Raw genomic sequence first — 22316 nt, 5'->3', positions numbered from 1 at the left:
TGGGGCCCAGAACTGCACACAGTACTCAAGGTGAGGCTGCACCAACGCTAAATACAGTGGGATTATCACTTCTTTTGACCAGCTGGATACGGTTTGCCCTCTTGGCTGCCAGGGCACACTGCTGACTCATACTGAGCCTACTGTCAACCAGCACTCCCAGATCCCTTTCTGCAGGGCAGAAAGTATACACTTGAATGTATACATATGAGTATACACTCTTCAAAGCATCCAGTAAAATGTAATCACCATAAAAGTAGTGGGAAATACTGTACCTGTACATGGTTTCAGCTTCCACATCCCCAAACCAGACACGTAAATTTGGAGTGAAGTTCTGTCCTGTAAGTTCCAACATCGCTACATCCCCGCCACCATTCAACTGGAAAGGGAGCAAATAGAAAAAAGAAGAAAATCCACAAAAAAATGTATTAATAAAAAAAACCCACCTCCCTCTCAGAAAAAAAAAGAAAAAAATTCTTCACATGCATACAAGAACTGTAAACAGTGCTGTTTCTATGAGCTGGATAAAACTGAAAGAAACATACCTACACAACTGAACTGTAAAGAAGTAACACATCTAAAAGATACTGCCAATTAATTTGATATCCTGAAGGAACTTCTAAGTTTTGATAGTGGCCACTAGAATAGAAGTCAACAAGGCTTTGAAAACAAAGAACAAAGAATCTTTCAGAGAACGTGTTAGGAGAGCTTCAAGTTTTTCCACAGCAGAATGCTGACTTTCTTAATAAGGTTTCAGTCTGGCTCTCTTTGATCTATAATTGGCTGTTTTAAGAGCCAAAATAATTTTCTAAACAATCAAACAGAAGTAGAAGTCCTAAGGATATCACTACCGTAGTATTTTAAGAAATAAAATTCCTAATGTATAGAACAATATTAATATTACTCCTGTGACAGATAGGCTCATGTATTCTGAAATGTAGGTAATAAAAATTATTGCAACATAAAGTAATTTTCCTATTTATAAAGCTAGTAAGAATGTTTTCCTACAGTATTCTACAAAGGTACCATGAAGTATGTATGACAAAAATAATCTCACATAAAGAGTTTATTAAAAAAAACAAACTTACTTGAAGACTTTCTACAACAGGCACAGGTGTCACTGGAGCATGGACCGGTCCCATCCCCTCATAAAACGTGTATTCTGCTTTATCTGTGCTAATGATTGTCCAAGAAGCTCCATCATTAATCATTTCTTTATTTGGTTCTTTTGGGCATGGAGTGGCCTTAGAAAGAAAGAAAAGTTTTAAATCTGACCTGTAGACTTGTTTGCCAAATCACAGAGCTAAAAAACAACCCAGCCAGTAACAATGTCTATTATTTCAAAAACATGTTTCCTTATGTTTTTCCTCTAACAAAATGACCTAGAGAAACAGTCACATACATTTCAGCAAAACTAGTAGAAAACTAAAACTTGTGAGAACACTAACTCTCACCTATGACACTGTCACCTCTCCAACCTCCTGTTTATTATTGGGTTTTATTTTAGTTCAGCTTTCAAAGTTTTAAAATTATTCAATAGCCATTAACCAACGAACTACAGCAACTAGAAGTAGCTACTTTAAAATAGATCTTGTTTTATTAATGCAAAGTGACTAAATCAGCTACAGACTGAAGTGGAATACTTTTAATTAGTTATGATTTACATCTGGCCAGGATTTTTTTCTTTTTAGAGAGTTCTTCACCATCTACAAAATGATGGAAAACACAAGCTTATGTTTCAGTGTTTGTGCAAAGACATGGGAGAGAAGCTGAAATTACAACCTTGCAAATTAGTCAGAAACTTTCACTGTCTCCTTGTAAATATTACTAAATATTACTAAATTAGTATACATACATATATACATAGATAGAAAGTACACTGACAACTATTTTTCATGGCAACAAAAGCCTCTCTGAACAATTCCATCATCTAGCAACTAATAAGGAAATTGTGTATAGGTTAAACACAGGCACAGAAAAAAATGGGACTCAAAGATTCTAATTTTAATACCTAAATTCTGTTTTCTTCCATTAAGCTTTAAGGATATCTAGGCATGTAACCATAACCTTCACTCTTCAAAACTGTTAGATAGACTCCAATTAGCACGAATTTACCAGTTCAGATGAAAGGAAGTTAAGATCAAAGCTGCATTCTCATGTGGACTCTGGTATGATCATGTAAAAAAGCAATGAAAACAGCTTGCAAGGGAAGTGTGCAACAAGGATAGCAACTACAGATCTTTCCAAGCTCAAGAACCAACTGATATTTTTATTAGAAACATATAGAGCTTCTAAATTACTAGCCCAACTTCAAAAGAGGAACTGTTGTATACTATTTCAATGCATGACATTTTTCCTACAGGTTGGCTACAATTCCTGTTGGCATAGACTGACGTACTTTAACTCATGACAAATAAAACCACAGATACCAAAAATGAATGACCCTGTACAAGATCCTTGACTGGCTTCTTCAGACCTGCTAAATCCCAGCCACAAAGTGGAAGGCAAATGCCACAGAATTTGTTCTGAAAGTCCTATGTCACAAATCATTTCAGGAACACATTACTCCTTCTGTCACAGAAATCCTTGAAAGATTATGATTCCTCTTCCAGAGAAGCATTCCTCCTTGTCACTTCCAAATACAGCAGTTCACCTCCAGGCACTTTTTCCCACCCCTCTTGCCTTTCCTTTTATAGCTAAACTTTCTCAACAGGTGGCACTGGAAGATTGAAATGCCCTAACACCATGCTTAGTACCTCATGTATTGACTGGCTTCACATGGAGACAGGATGGGAAACAAACAATTGCATAACATTAACAGATAAAGGACAGAATTCCCCAAGAACTGGTAAACACAACAAGGACACAGACAAAAGGAATCCAAGAATATAATATATTTGGATTTTAAAAAAACAAACAACCAAACACCACTAACCCCTCCCCCCCAAAAAAAAACCTCAAGAAAGCTCTATATGAAAGGATATTAAAGAAATGAAATTATAATGGATTAGAAAAAGTTGTGCTTTTTTTTTTTAATAGAAAGCTAATTAAAGGAAAGCAAAAAGCAAAAGGTAGACCTTAACAGTCATTCTCCTTTCAAAATGCACAAAAGCCAACAGTGCAGTCCCCTCCCCGAGACTGGTGTTGCGATCAGTTTTAGTCAACGTCCTCACCAGTGTGCTAGTGAAGTCAAATCTTCAAACTTCTGCATGATCCTAAGTTTTTCAGGTAGTTAAATGCTGTTACAATTGCAAGGACATCAAAATGAACATAGAAAGCAAAAAAGCGGTAATGAGCTTCAATTTAGGTAAAAGTGAGGCTTCTAAAGAAAAATTCTGTAAATGATGCCCATAAGATACTGAACTTGGAACTGGTAGTTACAGCTTAGGATCCTGGAGTCACCACTGACAGTTTTCTGAAATCACCAGCTCAATGTGCAGTGGCAGCCGCAAGTGGCAACACAATGTTGGACACCATCAGAAAAAAAAATATTGAGAACAAGGTATCAGGTACTATTTTGCCAGTGTAAATCTTTTGTTCACCTAATTCTGGAATACTGTGTGCAGTTCTGGTCTCCCTGTCTAAGAAAGGTGAAAAAAGAGAAGGTACAGAGAGGCAACTAAAATAACCAAGGAGCTGCTGACCTTATGAGAAGAAATTGAAAAGACTGTGACTCTCCAATTTGGAGAGAAGAAATTAAGATGTTGATGGGTAAGGTGAATGCAGAACTGTTGCTCACTAAATCCTGCAAAACCGGAACTAGGAATCACTCTCAGAAACTATTAGATCATTCAAAACAAATACAGCAAAAGTTTACTACACAGAGGACAGGAAACCTCTTGAACTTTCTGCCACAGAATACTGCAGAAAAAGAGAGCATCAGCACATTCAAAAGGAATCAAACTGATGGACTACACATCTACAAAATGATACTAAAAGATAGAGTAAGGGATGCAGCCTTTAACAACCCTTAATACAAAAAGTGTGGATGCTGGTAGAGTACAACTGCATTGGACTGCATAAAGCGACCAGATCCACCTGCTTCCTGTAAGCACCATGTCCTATTGCTGCTGTTAGACGTAGATATGCACTATGCTCTGATCCAGTAAGGCATTATTTATATTCTTTCTGTATTCTCCAGAATACATGGACATCTTCAAAGAGAGATCGGGCTGGTACTTCAGCAACTGAATTTCAAGGGTTTTGTAGGTTCATGCCTCTCTGCTTTAAGCCTCTAAGGTCTCTATATTGGGCTATTTCCATTCACCCAAGAGAGACTTGTCACCCTAAAGTAAAGTTTGGGATTTTTTGTGTTTGTTTTTTTTTTTCTTTTTTTACAGTGACCACAGTCTGTCTAGACTCCTACTGTAGGAACTGTATTCAACAGCAAATGCTTAAGAGCAGGCAGGTGAAAGATGCTACACATGCCTGTTTCTCTCATCTTGGTCTTCTGGTCCAAAGGAAAAAACAGATAAAATGGGATTTCTCTCCTGCTACTGGTAGAAAGAGTTTATCTTCCATAGTGGTTTCACTTACCAAAGAGTGATAACAGCCCAATGTGCAAGTTAACAGATTTTATTCAACGAGTAGAAGCAGCAGGTACCTACTCCACTAAAAGAATTCAGAATAGTGGGTTGTCCTTTTACCTAAGCCCTACCCATGTGGAAAGTTCAGAGCTCTTATCAGATCGGGCTTCATGAGTGCTGCAGAAACTGAAGAGTGGTAGGATGTCCTGGTAGTCCCACAGGTAATTCCAGGACGTTGAACTAGGGCAGCTGTCAGAGAAGCAGGAGTTGCTTCTTCATTCAGCCCTTCCCATAATGTACTTTGAGAAAGATCAAACAGCAAAGCTGATCCTGAGTTATTGCAATTCCTGTTTCATCGCTTTCTCTTCTTCTTGACGAAGGTCCATTCTCCTTTACAAGAACGTATATTGATAGATATTATCTGCTACGTGATGTGGGTAGAACCTATAGATCCGGTCCCTTCTTGAGCCACAAGTCATGAATATGTTTCCTGAAATATGAACAAAGCTTCTCATATTCTCTTTCCATTGTCCCAATTCAGGATAGAAGTCAACTGAGCCTTTACCAATCCTTGTCCCTTCCCTTAAATTAAGGGAAATCTTTAAAAAGTTAGCTTCCCCCTTTCCTACCTCTACCTTTCTTACCCAAGAAGCTACAGCTGTTCTCCTAAGGAAGTCCTGAGTCTTTCCCGAGTGTGGCCATCTTCTTGGAGCACAGCATTATCTCTCAACACCCTTTGCTATTTGAGCTGCCCTGGGTGTTTAAAGAAAATTGCAATGCTTAGGTAGGCCTGAACTTGGTCACAGTCTTGTTACTCTGATGGGAATTACCATGCTGAAAGTCTGCTAAAAGCATGCTAACATACACGAGACTAAAACCACAATTTGTTAGCATATTGTACAAGCTGTCAGAATAATTGTACACTGTGGTATTTTTTTTACAGCTCTCCCTAGGGGTTCATTCCTGTTATAGTAACTTGCTAGGGACATTTTTCTCCACCTGCTGGAGAAACAAATACTTGAAGACTGAGACAGCTACATTCTTTACAGACAAATCAAATTTCTGTGGCTTTACAAATTACTGTGGTCAACTACCCTAGCTGTCTATGTTTATGCTCTTAGCCAAGAGCAAGACAGCGCAACTCTGCTAAATTCACCATGAAATAAGATTATCACAAACTGTATCATTTCCTAGTTGTTGTAATCTAGAAATGGACACACAAGTAAGTGGTGCAACTCCACTGGCATATGTCAACATGTTAAGCCACAGTATCATGATTGCATGCACAAGTTCCTAGTGTGTTTCCATTTCTTGCAGTGGAGAAAATAGAATTCATTGTCTAGACAGACATGGAAGGTTACAAGAAAAAACAATTTGGAAAGGGACAGAAAGTTTGTTGCTTTTCATCCTCTGTTTTTTCAAAACAAAATATTAGATTCTCACTCAAAACCAACCGCAAAACTGGCATTCATACACATTTTGGGAATATTTGGGAAAACTTCGCAACCACGCTTCTCATCTATTGAAATAGTTTTAGACAACTCACTTGAAATTGGATTATTCTCTCCTGGGAAAGGCACAAATACATTCTCTCAGTGTCTTTAAGGTAAAATGCACATTTATGGAGCTGCGATACTGGATCATCTGCATCCAATAACGCTGTTTGTTTATCTACTTTTCGAATTATCTGTGAATGAAAATTTTACAGATATATTTAGGACAATTTCTGTACTTCATTACATTGGAGATTACACATGTACTGTTAGTAAAGCAAATGAAAGGTCATTTTTTTTTTCATTTCCATGCCTCCTGTTTTAGTACCAACATTAGATTCATAATTCTCAATGCTTTTGAAACAAGAACACAACATTGAAGTGACACTCCATTCATACAGCTTCAATGTGCTGCATGCATATATATTTTATCTTTTTTGCTATAAGAGTGGGGAAAAAACTTGAAGCTTCAGCAAAATCTACTTTTGTTCCATTTCCTGGTACAAAAGAGCAGTAGGGTCAAGTATTAATAGACTTCTACAGAAGCTTCCACCATTGATAGCATCAACAACATTCTGTGGCAGACTGGTTGCTGAACGAGAACAGTTGAAAATAAGGGTTTACTTTAAAGGTATGGAGATGTCCTTAAGTACAGTTTTGCAAACACAACAATCATAGCGTATCTTAACAATAGTTGGTCATTAAATATTACTTAAAGACAACTGCAAAGAACAATTGTTCCTTACATCTGGCAGTTCAGTGAAAAAGTATCTGCTGACTTAATTCAGAGCTGTTATGCTAATTTATTTTTAAAAATTAAAAAAGTTATTCCCTTACAGACAGTGGAAATCTGTAGCTTGGAATTTTAACTCAACTTCTAGAAAAAAGTTTAATACTTCATTTTATGCAACATCAGCAGAAGCAGCAGCCAAAGTGCTTGAAGATTTCTAAGCCGACAATCAGAAAGCCAACCATGTCCTCTGGGATTTCTAATGATAATAAATGGCATTATTAGCAATATAAGTTTCAAGGTTAACCTGTTTCTTCAAAGTTCTTTGCATTAACCTATAAAATATCTGCAAGTTACCTTTTAATCACATCACCTTCAATCAATCTTGTAAGGCAGCATGACAAATGTTCCCAATAGCAAACAAAACAGGAACGTTTAGCCTAATTTGTTTTAATCTATTTCTACCTACAAATAAGGTTTCTGGAATCATAAATGATGGCATCTCCTTTCGGCAATAAAAAAATACTAACACAAAGCCCACAAATAAAGTGAGATCCTCTTACTGAATTTCATGTGCACTGAACCAGATCAGTAGTAACCAGGTCTGGATTTTTCTGTCAAATAATGTGATTAAAAAAAAAAGAAAAAAAAAGATCTATTTAAACAATCATTTTATACCACTTACTCTGAGCAGGCTATCTTCTTTTTTAGCTAAGTTTGATATTGGGAAAGAATTTGTCATTACAGTCCTAGTAAAATAAGTCTGCGAAGGGGAACAAAAACCTGCCTGCAGGGAAGGTTGGTTTTACATTGGCACATTCTAAAAATTGTTTTTACTTAAAAGTGGAATTAGCAAAGCCTTGTATGAAATTCATAATGGGCTGACAAACCACAATTTCACAGAAGATCTCATATGAAGCATTGTTTATTATCAGTCACATAAAATTCCACTTAGGCTGGCATTTAGTGCATAAAACAGGAGAAAAAAAATCTACAATTATACTTAAATTTATTTACAAAAAACATTACTGTGTATCCAGCAAAAAAATATTTTTTTTGGTTCACAAACCTTAAATGGTTATAATCAATTTTGTATCTGTGACACAGACAAGGGCTGAAATTGTCTCTTTCTAAAAAAAAAAAGTTATTCCAAAGGCTTTTCCAATGTTCCATATTTAAAACAGTGTTAATAAATGTCCAAAATGCTTTTGCAAGCTGATATTGGTATAATTATGTATCCTTAGAAATACACAGAAGTGCTTTTAGATTCAAATCAGTAGAACATTTTTAAAGCTGTGCTGAACTCAACAAATGGAATAGTCCTACTGGCTGCAAAGACTTTACTCATCTATTCGATATCAGTATTTAAAGTATTTTGCTACGCTGGGACCTACATTACTGTTTTTAAAATAGACATTTTCTTAAGGACAGCTTGCAGATTAACCTACTTTGGCAGGTTTGAATTCTGAAAAATTCTCTATGCTTATTTTATGAGCTGTTCTTTGCTTACAGAATTAATCTGCAGGTATCAAAATACGCTTTTATTAAAATGAATGCCATTTTCCATATAAAACGTATTACCAAAAGGAAACATACAAAGCCAAAAATTGTAAACAATGCAAACCCAACTATGCAATTACTCTAAGTAGCCATCTACAAATGAATTACAGCATTGGAGAAATTAAACTGTACCAGTCTTGGGAGTGCCATGCCAGTTACTGAGCATACAAGTTTGACAGTCTGCCCATAATGAATGTAGCCGTCTCTCACTGTGAATTCTTCTCCTTCCGATTCATCATCATCCACTGTGTGAAACAGGAATTTTCACATTATTTGTTTTAATCACTGTTTTCCTCGATAGGAGGAACATTTAACATCACACTATTACATCAAATATACACTCAGTAACAAAACAAATCTGCATATGGGCAACTAATACGGAGGAAAAAATGCAGGACTTTTTTTTTGTGGGGGTGGAGGGAGGGAAGTGAAAAAATATATTGCTTCATTTTTACTTACAGAGGTGAATGTAAAATGCTCCCCACTGTTGTGAACTGGCATGGAAATTACCACCTTCTACGTGCAAATATCTGGTGCTAACTGTTTGGGATCGAAGTCTATTAAATAGTGCCACTTTTGTCCCTGACGCAATACATACTGCAAGGAACACATACAGACTTGAGATTATAAAATTACTTCATTATTACATAGAAAAGTAACAAAAAGTCACAAATACAGTAAAATAAACTGATGAATACTGGAAATCAAGAAATAATTCTCAACTACTGGTTAATATAGAAAGTATTTATATTTGTGACAGATCAAAAATAATCACAAAATTACAAGAGGGATAACATACATAGTGGCTGTTCTCCAAAGACATGCTAGTTCACAGAATTTTGCCACTTAGCCAAATGGGCCAGTGCTTGCCAGCTGAAAACTCCCTTCTGTTCATAGCTCTCCAACAACTGATTATTTGAGCAGAAGCTTTAGCTTGCCCTTGTGAATTACTCAGACAACTTTCAGTGATCATTTGAAGTATATTTGAAGTATAAAGAAAAATTATTTTTACAAATAACAATCAACTGAAAGGAAGACAGACATAACTATGTAAAATTGTAACCATGCAACTCAAAATTTTCTCAGATCTGAACTTACTTATCATTCAAGAGAGAGAAATGCTAAGTCTGCTCCCGTAAAAAAAAAAATCAGCAACCAGCATTTTGCCATCAAAACGGGCGTGTTCCTTCTACTTGGTTCATATTCACTGTCCATCAAAACTATCTGTCTGAATACAAAGTCAACAGTGGATACTCTGAGCTCACAGGCGTGAATTGCACAGCAACAGATTGCCTTTAGCCATGTGGAAAGCTAGCGGCCACATTCCATAGGTGAATGGGTTCCAGCCCAACACAGATGGAAGAGCCTTTTAAAGCACTAGTGAAGAGAGAGAGAAAAACAAACAAACAAAAAAAGGGTCTCTCTTGAGGTGCTCCAGTGGTATGCAGGCAAAAAACTTTGGAGGAAAAGCAAAAATGCTCCCAATTATATGTTAGCACCAAAGATACCTTTAGTTGAAAAACACAGTAAGCAAATAAATCTGGATGAAATATCACCATACAGATTTCTTAACCAATTACTTAAAAGGAACCATGCAAAAGATATTAAAAATAAAACCAACATGAAAATGGCATTAGACAGTAAGAAAGTGGCTGTGATGTGACTAAGTGTAGTTTGGATAACATGCTACTCATTTATCACAATCTGAAAGCTATCTCTTTGATACTGATCAAAACATCCTAAGCACCAGATCATCGCAGCTTAAGAGATCCAACAGCTTAGAAAGCCGAGGTAGAGCATTCTTTATGCATTTGTCTACAAGGATTCACTCCTCAGAATAAAGTTTTTTTGGTGGGCCTTTTATATTTACTAAATAATAACTGTGACTGCATAAAACTCCACAGCATAACCTATCTATATTGGAATACTTTAAAATACACTGATGTGTACAGTTCTGAAATACATTAGAGAAAACAGAAATTGAAAATTTCATTGTATTTACTTTGTAGTCAGACATCAGAATACAAAAGAAAAAATTAGTAGGAGACAAAATGAATTGCTACATAAGAAAAGAACTGTAAAATACTTACAGTCTGCATTTTTCAGTGACTGTTTCTTTTTAGAAGGTTTCGAGATGACTTTGATCCGTTTACTGAGGAACACACCGATGTCGTCACTATTGCCATAGAACATTTTTACCGATAACATGAAGTGCTTTCTCTTGTCTGAGTCTGATATGTATAACGTTTTGGCAGTGCAATAATTCTGTAGGTGAAAACATACTGTTGTTTCTTCTTTCAAGTCAGCCCAGTTCAAGAAACTATGTATATTTAATTATTAACAAAATAGGAAAACTGATGCAATAGTTTCTAAAACACATCAGAAACTGCTTTTTCTCTCTCCTCCATAGGGATATCATTTATGACTACTGTTTAGCTTTGTGAAGTTTAGCACCCGACTTCAGTACTTTAGCATCTTTCTAAAGACCCTTACCAGGACTGGAAAACAGATGATTAGAGACTGTAGCTGTGTCAAAGCCATCTCTGAGCGGTTAAGAGCACTACTAAAAATTACATTTGAGTAGAGCTATACAGGTAGTACACTAGGCATTCACAAGAGGCTGCCTGTGCAGAAAATGTGTTGAGCCAAACTTTTCTTGAAAGGATGGGAGACAACTGGGTTTTGAAACACTAGGAAGTTACTTTTGGCTAAGTCTTTATGGTAGGTGACAACAGGAGCTTAAAAAAAAAACTCAAAAAGAACTTTTATTATTCTTTTTCTATTCAGCAACATATGAAGCATTTCTAAGTAGACTGTGCTGGAAATAGTAGGTAGCTGTAAAATACTGCTTAATAAAACAACCAGCTAAAATGAGCACTCACGTGCTGCCAGTTCTATTCCAACTGTTTAAGTCATCACAAGTATCTTGAAAAAAAATCTTGTAGCAATTTATATCACTGTAAAAAAATAACCTACTAAATTTATTAAGATGCTATTTTAATTGTATTTTTATGCAAAGGGACTTAAAGACCACTTCTAGCAGCAGATGTTGTTCAGATACTTCCTTGATGAGATTATCCATTCATGCAAGCCAGGAAGAGGGACACAGAGTTTGGGCCAGAAACTTTACTTCAGTTAACCACTGATGCCTACCAAATAACCTAACAGTTTACTGACTCTGAATCAACAGCCTACTAATGAAAGGTTAGTACCCTGCTATGATCCCATCAACCAAATCCACCTATTCAACTGTCCTACATATTTTTGAGGGATTTTTTTAAACCACTTATGTAGTATCTGCTACAGTGTAACAAAAGTTATCAAAAATAAGCAAGGGCATTTCTTGAAATATGCACCACGTAGCTGTAATAATATCCTTTGCAGTAATCTGAGTGGTTTATTACAATTCTTCTACCTTTCCTTCCAAGTTGAGCTGCTGCATTTCTTGGTCACTGTTTCCTATTCCAATGAAGGCGCAAGGTTGTGACTCTTGCTCAGTGCAACCATCCCGTTCCATTTGCTCTTTTTTTTTCTTCCATCCACTGCCCATAAGATACACACATGGAGGAGGACAAAAGAACCTGAAAATGAAAAATGCATTATGAGATTACACACAGCTTTCAAGAAAATTCTTGAGACAGAAACTGTTGTGTACCCGAAACTTTCTCAGCCCATTCACACTTTGCATTAGAGTTTATACATGCATGCCCTTCATTTGCCTTGAAGATTTTCTAAAATGCAAATCAAAAAGAGAAAAAGCAAGGAAAATCAGCATTAGTTGCACTGTCACTGAGTATCTTTCCAGTTCAATATATGATAGGTAACAGTCTGCATCCCCTATAAAACCAAAACGCTTTCTACCCTTACAAAGAAGAGATTCTCAAAGAAAATAAAAGGGCCTTGAAAGTGATGAGAGTGTTTTGCTTTTGTAGGTGCTTAACATGATGCAGCAATTAATACACACGGAACAGTTCCACAAACTAATTTAATGGACAACTGCTGACTATAATTCCTAAACATTTAGTGTTTCATCATTAGCAAGGAGGAAGTCTATTCTGTCCAAGCATAAATCTCTTCTGTTTTTAAATGGAATAGATGATTTTACATCTTCGTTGGTAACTGTAAAAGGTATGATCTAGTCTTTAGCAGCACTGACTGAAATCAGTCTAGATGCTACTTACAGCAACATGTTCAAAATTAAATGCAGCATTATACATACAATACAATGTATTGGTGTTGAAGTTTCTGCAAATTGTTAAAACACAAATCCTAATCACTTTTGGTTTTAGTTTAGCCAACAGCTGCAGTGTTTTTATCATCATTTAGTTAAGATCAAAGGTAAAAAAGCAGAATGAATAGATCCAGTTGTGAGGTAGCTAAAGAGGCACGAAGGGAGAGAATAACTGAAAAAGTTTTTAATTATTCAATTTATTTCAAATTGGAGAGTAGTGCTTAACTTGACGTTCCCGAAATCCAAAGACGACTCCTACCTTATACAGGTAGGTAGGAAGGATTTTTTTTTTTTTTTTTTTTTTTAAATTTGGCTTGGGGCAACTGAATTCATGGATTATTTCCATTAAATACCATATAAACCTCAATTAGTGGAAGTCAGCTTTAGTATGAAAATCAAGTCTAATACACTTCTTTATCTCACCTATTCAGCAAAATTACCTTTAAGATATAAAATGCTCTTCTAAGTAACAGAATTCTTAATAGATGAAACCAAAGTCCTGAGATAATACTCACATAATAATAAAATGCAAATATTAAGAATCCATATAAGTAAATGCAAAGATTTGTAATCATTTCAGTTAATGCACACAATTAGTGTATATTCTTTGTTAGAGAAACAACCAAATTTTAAGTTTTACTGCAATTCAAAATGTCTCAGTAGTTATAATGAGAAAAAATTACCCCCTGCAGGAAAAAAAAAAAAAAAAAAAAATCAAACTTGCTGTCTTGCCAATAAATCCACAGTGAAAATTTTTCACTTAATTTCACTCTTTTTAAAAACACAACAAAATTGCTGATATACCAATATGCATGCAGCTTAAATATCTATGAACGTCTTTCAAAAGTATCGTGCCTTGGTTTGAAAAAGACTGCCTACAAAAGAGAATTTGTAGAAAGCAGCTCACTACATGACATCAAAAGATCTGCACGATTGAGAAGCACACTAATTTGTGAAACTGCTCCTACAGATTGCTTTTTAAACTTAATTCTAAACAAATAAAAACAAATGCTGTATTTCCTCCATTATGATAATCCGTTTCAGCAAAGACTTATAATAACAATTATTTGCTCCTTTTATTGCGTTCACATTGTTCTCAAACATAGAAATTTTGATAAATATGGAATTATGAGTTAACAGAAAGCCACCTGTAAAAGCAAACTATTCAAAGTTTAACAACTAACATTTTTTCATGTGCTTATTGCATCAGTTTTAACTATTTATATTTTACTCTTTGGGGTAATTATGGGTCATATGAAGGCTCTGGAATTTTTTTTCTTCCAATTGAAAAAGTAGAACACAGAGAACCAAGGCAACAGGTAGAAACTTGCCAATTTGCAAAGCAGATGTTTCCTGATGGAACTGTCAACTTGAGAAACTACACAATAACTACCTCAAAAATAAAATTTAACACACTTGCAGTAGCAGCACAAGAGAATACTTCCACTAGCCCAGCCAGGAATCATAGAGCTGAAATCTATAGTTATCTGACATTAGAATGGGTTATTGCAATTTTATTGCTGTAAGAATAGAAGTTCTGAAATTTGAAAATCACCATGAATAGAAAGATTAAGCAGTAATAAATGTTATCAAACAACACACACTGTGTATCCCCTTTTTGCTTGCTATTCTGCTTTTTGCTTCTTATCTTCTGCTACCTGACCTCTGTTCCAGCTTTCTTCATGAAGATGCTGAATGATGCAGTAGGGTTATATTTAAGAACACCGTGAGTTTCTGTTACATGCCAATTAAGTCCTCCCGTCCCTACTACAAATTCTTGATCTCAAAACCAGGAATGCATTTCCTACTTTTCAATTGCATTTGTTTCAAACATTACATCAGCACAGATGACATGACCTAATTTCCTTCAAATGCTTCTCTATCCTAAAGGAAAAATGATCTTAAGAGGACTTATGTTTGTGAGGGAGACAGTGCAATGACAATGGTTAAAATCATAAAATTCATACTAAAGTACAAGGTGCATATTCACTTTCACATGACTGATCTGATTTATATATCCTATACCACCCCACATCTAGATGTAAATACCATAATTGTTGTTAAAAATCTATTCTGAGGCTCATCTACTCATTGCTGCAACTTTCGGCTTGTTTTAGGAAAACAGAAAATCAAAACAAAGCAAGAAATAACAGCTTTAGCATTACACTGAGAAAATTTCTACTGTAGACAATTGTGATCACATTTTAAAAAATCATTATAGATACACACACACACATATATATATGGGTGGGAAGGAAGCAAGAGGATAAGAGTCACCTTTTTATTAGACTGGCAAGGGGTCAAGCGAGGGCAACGATCATCCCCAAGTACTGTTTAGGAGGCCTACTCTACTTTGCCATCCCAGATAGAGGACCACCATCATGTTTCCCCTATGAACAATACTTTTCAAATGGGGGTTATGAACTAACTCCAAGGTTAGGAAATGCAATTTTTTGGAGAAGAAACTTCAACAGATGCATTTATTCAAGAGTTGATCTTTTGCCAGAAAAAGCACACTGCATATCTAGTCAGCTTTTGAACTCTCAAACTCGAATGACAATACAAGATCTTTTCAGTGTTAATGGATGTATCCCACTAATTTTCTTCTCAACAATTATAAGGTATTTCCAATAAAGAAATTATACAGAGACTAAAAATTGATATCAAACTTTATTAATGGAGCAACACTTTGCAAAAAAGAAACCAAACCCCTTGTATTCCAAGTACGTATAACACCATAAAGCAGACATCACACATTTACCTTTCTTCCTCATGTACTCTTTTTTATTTATCTTACTGGTTAGAACACAAGAAAAAAATCCCAAACTTTTTTCATAACCTTTTTCAGTCCAGTTTTATTCTAAACCAAGTCCTTTGAATAACTGTGGCCACTAGATGGCAATGAAGACCTATAAGAAGCAAGTTTTAACCCATTGATGACGAGAAAACAAGTCACAATAATTAAAGCACTCTTTTTAAGTTAGAACACAGAGAAAAACCTTGGAAAACTGACTTACTGAACAAAGAAAGAAACTTTTGAAGCCGAGACAATTTTAAGTTTGGTTAAAACTTAAAAGTTTTAACTTTTAAGAGTCTGGACATTCACAATTTGAATGGGTTTTCTTAATGTGTCAGCCTCTAACTCACCCTTCAGATACAGACAAGTACAGTGTGGGGGCTTTTTACTTTGTATTTACAATCCCAGGAACTCATGTATAGAAGAGATTAACTACAGTTTTTCTATCCAATATAGTGTGAGTAAACCATGAGTATCCTCATATTTCTAATTTTCACAGACGATTAAAGAAAGTATCTTTGATATGTATAAAATAAGTGCTGGAAACATGTTCTCTCATTAATAAAACATTTCCAATGTAAATAGAAATGTAAATGTTTATGTGAGAGGCTGGCTTTCAGATCACTATAAAGAGGAAAAGAGAGAAAGAAAATCACCTCCCCAAAATAAGTAAAGTAATTGAGGTAAAGTAATTTCCAGTATTAGTGATAGGAAATAAGGTAGGACAAAGTTTGGTGGAACAAATGAAAATACTCTTCCTTTGACCTTTGATTTACAGGGCCTACCTCTCTTTTTTCTTTAACCACAAAACTAAAGTAAGACTGAGTAGGAGGTAAAAATTCTTCTGAAGTATTAATCTGACCTATACTAAAAAGAAAATTATGTTGGAGGGAAAGGCAGCTGTGTCTGGTTCTTCTGAGCTTGTTCAGAATTTTCAGTACAAGAAGTAATGGTGGAAAATCATGTAGGATGTAATTTCCTCACTGGATTTATAACATATTCTTTTAATACCTCTTCTCCATGCCATGAGCAGACTGGCAATTCCTTGCCGAATGAGCAGTAAAACAACACAGGACATTCTTCCGTGAGGTAAACACCTAACAACTTAATCTAAAAAACACGAGATCTGTTAGGGATCAAGTCTGTGAGCTCTTTCATTACTGGAAGTATAACAACCAGGAATGTCTTTCCTGGACAAAACCTATTCCACCCTTGTTGGAGCTGCATGACAAGATGCAGATTCAGTGCTTCCTACTTGCTGATATAAAGCACAGTGACTGAACCAGGGTAACATTTTGGGATACCAGGTGTCTGCAAATACTTCACGTATTTAACACATCTCTACAACATTTTGTAGCGGACTCCTAGTTTCTCAGAAGAGTCTCTCTGTGATGCTCCTCCTATGCACCTTCCAAGAATTTGTGATCAGTATAATTAAAACGATGGGCAGTTTTAAATGAAGCTAACATTGGGACTGATACTAGCCAGAAAAGGTCAGAGGATCAATCTCCAAGAAGTAATGTGCCTTCTTACACTACAATGTCATGGGCTGCTCAAGTGAGGAAAGACCATAGTATTACCAACCTCACGTTAGACTCCGGGCTCAGTAACTCAGTACAGCAAACAGAAGCAAGCTGTTACTCATCTGTTCTGACAAATCTGTTCCATCAGACCAACTGGAAACTGAACATTTTTCCATGGCAAGAAAACCAAGCTGAGATTTGTCTAATGATGCTCCCCTTTATTCCAAACGACTTGAAGGGAAGAACAAGATAATTTTTAGTGTTTTCTGAGTCTTGACTGCAACAACAGAAAGTGGAAAGCTGAGTCTTTGGCTTATTGAGAACAATATGCCTTCAATTCCTTCAGCCCCTTCAGTCAATTCAGGCCAATCAATACAGAGAAAATATGTCACTTCAAGCAGACAAGCTACCCTAACTGAACTTGCCAGGAAGCAAGGAGTAGAAAGCAAAATAAAATCAGCTCATGTCATTGCTGCCTAGTTCTGATGCATTCAATGCTCTTTTTAAACCACAGGCTTCTGTTCACAAAGGTTTACTTTTTCAAATCATCCAAGTCACCCCTGTGTTCATCTTACAGAAGTCTTTGCCTTCAGGAGGATTTAGAGGTGTCTACCAGCTGGTTTTATGTTCAAAGTGACATTAGCAGGGAAGTTTTTCCTTTGTACCTGTTGGTCAATTCCGAGTCGGTCAGGGCAAGGAGGTGTGTTTGTCAATTACGCACGTTGTTCTGAGCATGAAACTACTCAGCAGTCTTCTGTCCTTTTTAGGAGCTGAAAGAACTAACAATATCCACTAAAGAATTCAATACAACAACAAATAAATGAAAAATCATTAGGTGCTAGGGTGCTAAGGGTGAAGTAGTAGAGTCATGGGGTAGGCCCTGGAAAAGGCTATGCTCTCAATAACAAGAGCATTAACCAGAGGGCAGGCACGCTCAGTTCAGTGAAGGAAAGTAATTGAGCAGAAAGTACAGGAGCTCCTTCACTAACAGCTGTAAAACAAGACACAACTAGACCACTCTCAGGCTAATCAGTAGTGATAACGTTTAAACTCAGAACAGCATGTAATCCACAAATACCAATCTGGCTCACAGTCTTTGATGAACTATGTCTTGGAATCCAAAACACTTCAGTCCTTTAAACTGTTGAATGTTCACACTGTTCAGACTCTGAAGAGAGAAGTCCCAGTGAACAGTAAATATGGAAAAAATACAGGAAGCGCAAGCCAAACACCCACGCTCATCAGGACTAAACATCACCTGAGCCTCTATCAGCTGAATGCCTTTGAAAGATGACAGCCATCCAAAAGGAAACATTAGGCAAAAAGTCTTAAATTCAACTAAAGTCCATCCCTGAGCTTCTTACCTCCTGGCTTCTTTGTTAAACTAAACAACATTAACTTTGGGAAGAGCAAGGCTAATAAGAAGAGTTCACTCAAAAAAGAAAGAAGCCTCCTTTAATTAATGTTATTTAGGGACAAGTATCAAGAACACGCTCAGATTAACCCAGAAAGTCTCCATGCACGTGGCAACAACCTGGAATTGTGTTTCTGGGAGGCCTATTTAAACCAGGCCACACTACGTGAGATCTGCGCCGTCTACAGTGCGTTTTCAACAGAGTATTTCACCATCTACTAAGCCTCGTCAAAACACTGAAAGGTAGTTATTGTGCTAACCTTTTAATTATGCCATGCAAAGTTTATTAATGATAAATATTTTCCATGACCTCACAACAGACAAGGTTTAAAGACTGGAACAAAAGGTGGAAGTTTGTTTAGGGTTTTTTTAGGTTCTATATTTACTTGAAAGACATGTCAAATCTAAGAAATCATTCCTTTTGTAACTTGTATTCTTAGTTACAAACATGGTGCTATTTAACTTATTCTTTATGGATCAAAAATTAACCAATTATATCCATGCCATAATGAAGTCCCATGGAAAACATGAAATTTCTCCATAAAAACAGGTATGAAATAGGTTTCTGTCTATAAAGGAAAACAACTCACTTCAGAAATGGTATTTAATGTAAAAATGGTGAAAACGTGATTGACCAGTTGCATAAAGCAGCCTTAAACCTTTACTAATTTTGCTCAGTCCAGCAATATGAAGAACCAAAGGGCACATTCTGCTATGAATAAAACAGAAGCAATTAAAAAAGCCTAAAAAAACCCCACCCCAAAACCCTAAAAAAAACCCTAAAAAAAAAAAAAGAAAGAAAGAAGCTAATTCATTATTCAGTTTCACTAAGTACCTTAGGGCACACATGGATCCAAGGATTTAATAAATGGCATTTTTCTGTACGCTGATAACAACAGGACATCATTACTGATGCTAACAGTCTGGGAACTAGCAGAACAGTACCAGACAGTCTAAATGGTGCATTAAAACATAAGAAAAACTAAAATATTTAAACTGAAAAATGAAGTCTTAATATGTATTCCAAACTTTCATTTCATACCCATATCAGAATGGCAATCATTTCACCATCATATTATTTTATAACAAACATCCAACCATTTTCATTCCTAGTCATCTTTTGCAAAGCTCTGAAATTCTCTACACTTATTTGACATGCTTCCATTTTTAAAGAGGTGAATCTGAGATACCTTTCATGAACAAATGCAGCTGTGCTGAGATAGGGAACTGAACTGCACCTCACAAAATCTAAAGTGGTAAAAGAATGCCTAATTCCAGTTAGCAATCATTTCAAGCAGTGAGAAACCAGTGACTAGTTTACCGAACATTACCAGTACTTAGGTAATGTATGTGCCACCGTGACTTTAACAGCATCAAGTGAAATATACACAAATATTTTCAAGGCAACAGGAATTTATGGCAACGCTATGAAACACACACAGGAGCTTTCAGAAACTGTTAGCAAATAACAATTTGAAGCTTTGCCCTGTATTCTTCAGAACAATTATGTAAGTTTTCCAAACAGTAATGGAACTTATTAATCAAAATTACATACTTTATCTTTTTATTTTCTCCCTTCTTTTGATGCAATTTGTTCTCCAAAATGATGATACACAGGACAGCTTTGCAAAATGTTCCTGCCCTCATGAACTACTCTGGCCCCAGGAGAACAAACCAACTGAAGTTACAGATAGACTGTTTAGAAAGTCACTTTCTTATCTTCAGGCACACCCCTCATTTTTTGGGAGTAGTATGCTTAACTCATCTGCAGTGATGAGTTAACTATGCAACTCTTGAATGACAATACAATCTGAGAAGATAACAATCAGAGGTCCCTATATTGTCACGATAAATCTTTTTGGCTGTTGAGTTTGCTGCAAACGGTTAAAGTTGTCATTTACTGCTAGTAAGGCCTTGCAATGCAACCCTTTTGCATTTAAGCGTGGCAGTGAGCAAGAGGGTTGTACAGTTATATAGCAGATAGAAGCAGACAAGTATGCTGTGTGTGTTTCAGAAAGATCTAAAAAGCACTTTGAGTAAACAATTCCATGGAGCTGCAGAACCTGGACGCTGCCCAAAAGAAAGGTCTTGAGACACTGGCTAATAGAAAAGACGACACATATTGAAAGACAAGTACTCAGGCACAGAATACTGAAGAACAGTTGAAAATATAGTCTGCATCTCTGTGATTCACAGACATCAGAAGTGTGATTTAGATTGGTAGCAATGAACTGAGAACTTTGCAGGCTTAATTCTAACATTCCTGTTTTCTAACACTTTCATACATAAATATGTTAAAATCTCAAATCTCAGAAAACTGTAAAAAACATAATGATGTAACAGGACTTACACAACAGTGGTGAAAGAAAGGTTAAAACTTCAAAACCATTAATGTGCTGAATATGTGGTCTTTTGTGGTGAACAAATATTAATAATACAAAGTATCTGAAAACTAACCAAATACTGCACTATTTATTTTAGTGAAATTTAAGGTAGGAAAGTATCATTTATACTTAAAGAAAATTCTATTTCATCATGAGAGGACTAGAAATCTGCATATGAAGGACCACCCTACTTGCTTCTACACTAGTCATGCAATAAAAACATCACATAGAGAAGACTGCAGGAAATTCACCTTTGCCTAACAAGCATTCATCCTCACGTCTCCCTGTAGATTCTGTCCCTTAGAAAACTACCTATTATTGTAACTTGTACTGTATTGATTTTTATGAAAGAATGTTTATCGTAAATATGGTTATGATTGCCCTGTCATTCTTTTTAAAGCTATTACAGATCTGATTCAGAAAAGTCTCTTACTGAGGCTAGCAATCTCCCTTTCATATTAATTTTAAATTACTCAGGAAAACACTCCTCTACAAATAGTCACCATTAATCGCCTTGTTTACTCCAGACTTAAAATGGAAGGTTTAAAATTTAAGCCATTTTAGGTCAATGGAAGAAAAACTTCACCCACAGATACAGAACCTGTTGGTAGAAACAGGCATCACTACATTGAATGCCACAGGTTTGCAGCATTTGTTACATAATTAAATGATTTACAAGAACACACTTTGTTTTATGTTTCTTCAGAATATAGTACAATCTGAGGAATTCTGCAATGTACTATGTACCAGACGACACACTATAGTTTCCCCAGCTGGGAGCTGTAGAGGGAAGCCAGGAAAGAATAGACACTTACCTTTTTTCATTTCCATACGATTTCTGCGCAACTTTCGCATGGAGTATTAGCACTGTTTGATCACCTCGCTCCTTTAGGTAATTTCGCATTGCTTCCCTAAAAATTAAAAGACAAAATAAGCTTTGAAAGTTCTTTTGGTTTTGTTTGTAACTATAATAATCCAAAGACAGCTTTAGGACCAAAAAAACCCCAAAACACCTGAAATTCAAAAAAGGCAACCATTAATAGGGTCAAGAGGAGTTTGTCTTGTTTTTTAAGACAATTACACAGCAAAAAGAAGCAACTATCTTGCATGAAGCTAGCAGTAGGGATCTGTGGTCATTTACAATTACTACATTTTCCAGAAAAAAAGATGCTTGTGATATAAAATCGTACAAACGCCAATCACTACGCCATGTTCAAAGCCCAATTTTATAAAGTACCATGCCACAAATATTTGATTAGAACACACTTTATTAATTCAATACTGTCTCCTTAGCCAATTTAGTCTCTCATGATAATGACAAGTTGTTCTGAAATTTTGTTTAAGCTATTAACTAAATCAATGCAATGTTTATATAGTTTTCTTTTGGTTGTGAAGATACTAAGAAAAAGTTAAATTCTTCAGCTTATTGTTTGTTGTGGTTTAACCTCAGTCAGCAACTGAGCACCACAAAGCCGCTCGCTCACTCCCCTCCCCGGTGGGATGGGGGAGAGAATTGGAAAAGTAGAAGTGTGAAAAACTTGTGGGTTGAGGTAAAAACAGTTTAATAATTGAAATAAAATAAAATAATAATAGTAATAATAATAATAATAATGATACACAAAGCAAGTGATGCACAATGCAATTGCTCACCACCCGCCCAC

General features: G+C 35.9%; 1 protein-coding gene across 1 annotated transcript in view; it reads right to left on the bottom strand.

Moving 5' to 3' along the window:
* RBPJ (recombination signal binding protein for immunoglobulin kappa J region) overlaps nucleotides 1-22316 on the bottom strand; it is a 33026-nt gene that overhangs the window by 7558 nt on the left and 3152 nt on the right. The window contains exons 2-9 of the mRNA XM_009272298.2: nucleotides 21471-21566; nucleotides 11722-11887; nucleotides 10397-10571; nucleotides 8766-8903; nucleotides 8439-8551; nucleotides 6070-6210; nucleotides 1086-1241; nucleotides 273-376 (exon numbers count right to left, since the gene is read on the bottom strand). Coding sequence (XP_009270573.1) covers nucleotides 273-376; nucleotides 1086-1241; nucleotides 6070-6210; nucleotides 8439-8551; nucleotides 8766-8903; nucleotides 10397-10571; nucleotides 11722-11887; nucleotides 21471-21559 — 1082 coding nt within the window. The 5' untranslated portion in view covers nucleotides 21560-21566. The remainder of the gene's footprint in view (nucleotides 1-272; nucleotides 377-1085; nucleotides 1242-6069; nucleotides 6211-8438; nucleotides 8552-8765; nucleotides 8904-10396; nucleotides 10572-11721; nucleotides 11888-21470; nucleotides 21567-22316) is intronic.

This window comes from Aptenodytes forsteri, unplaced genomic scaffold, assembly GCF_000699145.1.
Source record: "Aptenodytes forsteri isolate BGI_AS27 unplaced genomic scaffold, ASM69914v1 Scaffold333, whole genome shotgun sequence".
Classification (NCBI taxonomy): domain Eukaryota; kingdom Metazoa; phylum Chordata; class Aves; order Sphenisciformes; family Spheniscidae; genus Aptenodytes; species Aptenodytes forsteri.
This window is presented reverse-complemented; position numbering and strand designations above follow the sequence as displayed.